The sequence below is a fragment of the Glossina fuscipes genome, unplaced genomic scaffold (genome assembly GCF_014805625.2).
Source record: "Glossina fuscipes isolate IAEA_lab_2018 unplaced genomic scaffold, Yale_Gfus_2 198, whole genome shotgun sequence".
NCBI lineage: Eukaryota > Metazoa > Arthropoda > Insecta > Diptera > Glossinidae > Glossina > Glossina fuscipes.
Genome location: NW_023998541.1, coordinates 266,400 through 273,475, shown reverse-complemented (window position 1 = coordinate 273,475; position 7,076 = coordinate 266,400). Strand labels below are relative to the sequence as shown.

At 32.4% G+C, this 7,076-nt stretch overlaps 1 protein-coding gene across 1 annotated transcript in view; it reads right to left on the bottom strand.

The window, feature by feature from the left end:
- Window positions 1-600: 600 nt before the first annotated feature.
- Window positions 601-7,076, bottom strand: part of LOC119641966 — a 41,952-nt gene continuing 35,476 nt past the window's right edge. The window contains exon 2 of the mRNA XM_038040900.1: window positions 601-3,267. Coding sequence (XP_037896828.1) covers window positions 2,779-3,267 — 489 coding nt within the window. The 3' untranslated portion in view covers window positions 601-2,778. The remainder of the gene's footprint in view (window positions 3,268-7,076) is intronic.

The window sequence follows — 7,076 nt, the reverse complement described above, 5'->3', positions numbered from 1 at the left end:
TTCTTATTTGGTTACTAAAAGGGTGAAAGATTTATTCGAAATAAATTTTTCTTGTACATTTGTAAATATTTTTCCATCATCACCAATTTCTGCACTTACATGTATAATGCATATGCATCCGTTTTATGAGCACATACTGTAGAAATGAGTATGAAGATACCAATCTCACGCTCAGGCAAGCGTAAATTTATTAAGCATTAAGTTGTAATTTGTTACAATTTACGATTTAATTTTATGAAAATTCTTTATCTACACCATACCACTAGTTCCACATAAAGTCTGCAACTTAAAATTCATAGGAAGAATATTTTGAATAAAAATAACTTATTCAATTTTTTTTAAAGTTTACTTTGAATATTCTGCTCCCGATTAATTTTAATTAGGCTGGTACTCTCTTCGCATCAAAATTAGCATTCAACTGTTTCTTGTTTTCGCAGTAACAACGCTGAAGCTGCTAAATGTCACTTTCTTTTTCATTTATTATTATTATTATTATTATTTTAATTTTAGACTAATGAATTGAATTCTTAGACTAAAAAAAAGACATTAAAATTCAAAGTACGATATAGATTTCAAAACTTGTGCGGAAGAACAAAGCTGTATTCAAAACTTAACAACTTCTTTACAGGGCTTCCTCCACAACTACAATAAATACTCGCTTCTGCAAGTTAAGGCGTTGAAACTTTGAGTTCATATATATCGCATTTTACTAGCTTTTTGTTCTTTTCGGGGTAGCAATCATCGCTTTATCTTACTCAACTATCACAAATTCACGTGGCGTATGCAACATGTTTCTAACATCTACGTTTAAAATTAAATTCGATGAAAAGGCCAACCTCTAGGGCTGATTTTCTAGTATCTATGCTTCTGCTGCGGAGAATTGTGGAAAAGTTTGTATCTAATTTATATCCGCAATTTTGTGGCTATATTTCAGAGATTAATGGTAATTATCAGGGTTTATGCCCCGCACCGCTTGCGGTAACACACGGAACGGATCAGAAGACACAAACTATCCATTGTACCGGTCGATTCTGGATCATTATCTGGATAACTTTATGCATGTTTGTTCGTCTGTCTGTCTGGTAGCTGTGTTCGTATTCTCGTGCTCAACGTACAAGCTGCAATTTTTTTTGTGGTTTTAATTTAGGACATAGGGGTGTTCATATCGAAGCACAAATGCTGTTGAAACTGGGTTGGACAGAACCACTCCCCATATTTGCCTCAGAAAAACAGTTTAATAGCAGCATTTCGCTGTTGTAAATTAATGTCTTCCCCTGCGCTCTTAAGAAGACTGGGTCCACGGGTAAAATAATCTTATCTTTAATATTTCATGACGAAAATTGATCTATAATAGTTATTGTATATAAAAACAAACTGAATCAAATTTTAAACCTTTGAACCACCCCATAGAAGGATTTTTGTGAACAGTAAGCCCGTTGGGAAAAATTTGTAAAATTTGATGAAAGCTGGTACATAGTAGCAATTTGGCATAAAAATTAACCGTAGGATTTTTGGATCGCATAAGTCTAGTCTTTAGACCCCTTGCCTTGGCAACGCTACGTGTTGTTAGGTGTCATTTCAAGCTTCCACTAGAAAATTTAACATTTTTCACCATAACCTTTCTAAGAAGATTTTGTGATTTAAATGCAATTTGTGTCATTTGGTGTGACTTGAAAGTTTTGCTTAAGCGAAAAATTGGAATTAGCTCGTGATTATTTTCGTTTGATGATTTTTTACTATTTTTGAAGTATACTACCAATATAAGGGTGCACCGATCAATTTACTTTCACATTCGGCATTGAAGAACCATTCTTTGCATTAAGAAAATCTGATATAACGAGTTAAATTCTGACCGCCGTTCGCTTACCTACAATAATCGCCCAAGCAAATGCTTAAAAAATTATGTGGCTGTGTTGAGAAAGCGCATTGCATGTGACGAATTATGTATCTATGCGAATGAGCCGATCAACTCTACGTTTTATGTTTCAAGGTTAATCAAATTCAACCAAAATTTTTCCGCTGGAAGTAATTTGAAATAAATAATGGTTTGGTGAAATAATGAAAACGCCGTCGGATTGTCGTTCTTCCAGATATTGCAACATCTTAAACATTTTTTCGAACAACCGACTCTTTAAAAAAACATTGGTCGAATTTGTAAGTCATCCATATTTAGTGTCTAACGGTTTCTTTGTCGTTGATGCGCTTAAAACCAGTGGTTTTGCAGCGTCGTAAGCGAAGTGGAAAAAATGCTACGACAAATGCTTTCAATGAATGCATTGCTTATAAATTATAATGGAGAATTTTTTGAAAAACAATAGAACAATTTTGAATAAAAAGTTATTGTTTTTTGATAATTAGTCTTGAAATATAGATAGCGCCTAATGTACGTGAGAAATGAAAATTGGCCTCTTTTTGTGTTCACCAATTACATCGAGGCGTTTGAAAATTTTTGGTTAGTTTAATTGTATATCTTGATTGCATTTATAGTTTCATTGTTAATAAATAACCTAGTAATAGAAACAAAGCAAATTGTTATTAATTTCTCCTGAGGATTACAGTAACGTACATTCCTCCGCTGATTTTTCTGTTAAATGAAACTTAATATCTTCTTAACAAATATCTTACGCTCAGTTGGAGTGTACAAATATCTCTTCTCTTCTCCTTTCTCTTTCTTGTTTCATTTAAACGATTACAAATGCAATGTTTAAGTAAGATCCACAAAAAACTGTTTTTTAATTTTCTATGTTATAAAGAAAGGAAAGCGTAAGCAAATCAAAACTACGCCGACTCTGCTTTTCCATCGTCAACAGCCATGTTACTGGCGGTCGCCATTCCACAAAAACTATTATTAGCGCAAACGTTATTGTTAGTTTTTTCTTGGTTTAGTGATGGCCATTGGCGTTTAATAACAGCGAAATGCGTCATTTGAAATGCGTTCGTTTCCTGGCAACGTCTCTCCACGAATCCTGTTAAACAGTATCCCATGTTGTAGTCTTCCTTTGAAACATTTGAAGTCAAATACAATCTGAATTCATCGTTGACTTTGTGTGAGGCATTAAGGCGATGCTTGCTGTTCTCATGAAAGTGACCAGCTATCAGTAATGAGCCTTTTTGTTCAAGAGCTACCATTTTTGCTTTAGTAAGCTTCCGCTGTGTGCCGGCGAACTCTTCGATGCGACAACGATTTGGCTGCCACCAACTTAGCGTTATAGTCCAATAGGAAGAGGAGGCCGTGCGAGCCCAACCCTCTTCCGGATAAAGTAGAATCTGAAAAAGAATGTAAAAAGAAGTTTTAGAGTCTTTTGATTTTCTTGTTTTTCCCTACTCGTTCCCTTCCGTCAAATTGAAACATCTGACTTTATTTTCAAATATTATTTTCGAATGGTCTTCCACCGTTTTGGATGTAAAAATGATGTAAAAAAATCTGTTCAATTAGTTTGGTAGGTTTATTACTCAATTCATTTGCGAATTGGTTTGCACACTTGCATGTGTTTAGGTTTTTTTTTTATTTTCTTATCGGTGTCCATCACAGACAGATTTGTTTTATGAGATCAACGTTATGGGATTCACGTCGGTTTAACCTGAATATTTAACTTAAGTAAAAACGTATTGCAAATATATATGCCATTACAATTTTCAATTGAAAGCTATTTTTAATGGCATTTTCAGAACTTCTCTTCAGGTCATTTTTACTACTTGTCTTTTGTTCTTTATTTACTTGAAAACGATAAGAAACGAATAGCTTGTTTAAGTAAGTTAAGTAGATTAAAAATGAAAGATATGACCAGTACAATTTGATGAAGAAGGGTTTGCAAATTTAGTTCCTATTTATGAAACGTAATTAATCTGATTTCATCTTTAAGTGAACACTGGTTGTCATATTGTGTTGAATATATTCATGCATTGCTATAAAATTCAGATGTTGTTGATCAAGTTTGCAAATGAATGTATTGAAATTTAATGTACGGCAGTATATTCGCGTTTTCCTCGCTTAACACGATTAATTCGTACTGAGCTGTATCCAAACCGTGTTATACGAAACTTTTTTATTTTTTAATTTAAATTAAAATATCGCATAGAAAGTCAAAATACAAACTTAGATATAAAGTAGATCCAAATAGCGTAAGCGGTGTTGTATCAAAACATTTTTCGTGTTGTATCAACACCGTGTTATCAGACACTTTGAAATAATGTAAATCAATTCGATATGTATCATGTTTTACCGAAACGACATCTTAAGATATAAAATTTTATGATCACAAATTTGTTATGAAATTTCATTCCAAAAGCACATGTAAATGAAAAAGTAAGTTAACTTCAAGTTTTTAATCAAAAACAAAAATATGAAATACAAAGATAAAGAATACAACCAAAAATGTATTCAAAAAATAAAAATAATTATTATGGAATAAATAGAAACGGCTTGTTAGGGTCACAAAAATTAATTTTCGTGGTCACTCTCATCAACAACAAATGCAGTTAATCTGTTTTCTATTATATATATTTTATATTATATTTTTTTGTATTTTTTTGTATTATATTCAATTTTTGTGCCGTATCATATCGAATCGGTGTTACGATCAAAGTATATGTATTGAGGAAACAATGTTTTACAAGTACCGTGTTGTATGAGAGTCCTTATTGCTCTTTAGTAGAATGAACTAAACCAATGTTTAACTGTTGTGTTTACTTCACATCTTTGATATGTTTAGTGGTATTTATTTACTTGTATAATCAGTATAATCTAATGTAATCTATATAGTCTACACAAAAGTGGCTCAGTGAGCTTGGTTTAGATATCTTCCGATTCCAAATTTATTTTTATAACAATATAATGAATATGAATAAAAATCAATAATAACAAGAACATTATAGTCGGCCAAAAACCACCCCACAACTTCGCCTAGTACAGTTATTCACTCGTTTTGATAATAGCACACAACATTTAAAGACAAAGCTCTAACTTGTTATCGACACAACAGCAAGCAATGGACGTCTTAGGACGTCTTTAAAGCAGATTTCCTAAAGTTCGAAATAGAAAAACTAGAAGGAATTTACAAAAACGCGCTCCCTCATTACATATTGTATATCAAACAACGAGATTTCAATTGCCTCGAACAACTTTTGGAACTTTTGACTCTTTACAAGAAGAGTAGCGTTACCTATAATAACGGGATTCCGTTAATCAAAATTTCTTTTCATAATTCTCCGCTCACATAGTAGCACCATTTAAAGAGGGGATTATGAAAAGACAACAAAGTCTAAAGGCCGCCTGTGTTGCATACGGGTGGGTCTTGCTTTGTGTTATTTCGTAAATTTATTTTATTTTCCATTTACAGCTGGGCATTGATTTCATATTTCATTGCTCTCGACAAAACAAAGACGGTCTGGTCTCTTTCCTTTGTATTATGTATCATTATTGTTTCCTATTATTTGTTTTCAAAATAAAAAGGAAATTAGAGGGAAGTTTTACGTTGCTATATAAACCACGACAGTATTATGCAGAAATAAATAAAAACATAATTTTATGGATATTAACTAAGAGCTAATCCACTTCTATTAAACAATGCAAAATAGAAAAACAATTGTGCACATTTTGCGCTCCAACTAAATCTTTTGACGTTGATGTCTTACTACCCGCAAGTGTAAAACTTCGCCACATTTATAGTGATCAGTTCATTTATTTTGTTTTATATATATTTTTAGAAGGCCTTATGTGATCTATTCAATGGCCGAGAACGATACTTCAACTGCTGCAAGCAAAAAGCGGGAGTATGTACACATTACGAATTTTGCTTATTATTAGAATCATTATTCGTGTTGTCAGATGTTCATGTTAGACTGAAACTACAAAAAGGAGTAAAACGGGCTCTTACAACTTGAATTTGCCTATGGAGCGCGACAAAAATGATCTAGAACGCAAAAAGTAAGCATTGTAAAATGATGACAAGGAAAAAGCATTCGAAGTACAGATGTTAGAGGTGAAAATAAACAAGATGCACTTCCTTCTTCGTCAGATATCGAGTGATAATGGAAACTTCTGCCAATAACTTTGGATTTTATATATTTTTATATATATGAGAATATATATGTTTATTTCAAGATGCTGAGAAATAAAAATCTGAAAAAGTAAAATTGATGTACTAGTTTCAATTTGTTTATTTATATATTTATATTTTCTTCTTAATAGTTTTGTCTTGTTTGTTTGTAAGAAAACCGTTTGCGATTCCGTTTACAGCTCTTCTCTCTTGAGCTGAATTTATAACTCTTAACAACCACTATTAACTTTGAAAAAGCAATGCTAATGCTAAATGTAAGCTATTTAGTTTTGTCGTATTCTACGTACACAAGGAGAAAAAATTGGAAATGAAACGTATTTATTGCCATACATTGTTAGTACCTTGGGGACGATGTTCGGCGCTTATTCGCCTAATGCCATTATTTACTTATTTTGGTGGCAACCAAAAAATTATACATCATTTTTGTGTAAAAACGTTCTTTTCAACAGCCTTACTATATTCCACAATGTCTTCATTATTTTTCACCTGCTTGCGCCGTAAAAAGTTACAAATCAGAGGACTACTTTTCATGACAACCCCCGTACATGATTAAGACTAAAGAAATCATCTGTGAAATATCAATTTTCTACAATTAATGTTTATGCCAACTCGTTACCACTTTTCATCATAAAACATTAATGATAAAATATTTTTTCAAGAGGGTTTTACTGTTCATGGGAAGCTTAATATAGAATGAATTCCAAATATAGTCCCGTAAGAACTGGCTAGCTAAAATGTTAAAAAGTGGATTTTTTAGCGTATGAAAGCTTACTGGTTATGATAACCTCCTTATGGAGTGGGATGAAAAATATAGATCGACAACTTCCAAATTCGGCTAGGTTAATGTTTATGCCGAATTATTTCTACAGAACAATTTTTGCCATCATATATTACAACTTGAGCTATTTTCCTATATGGAGATTTTTCGAAAAAAGGACTGCATGAAAGGGAGGCTGAAACGCTATTATTTAACGATTTTTGTCGCGAAGCTTTAAAAATTGCAATTTTTTTTATATG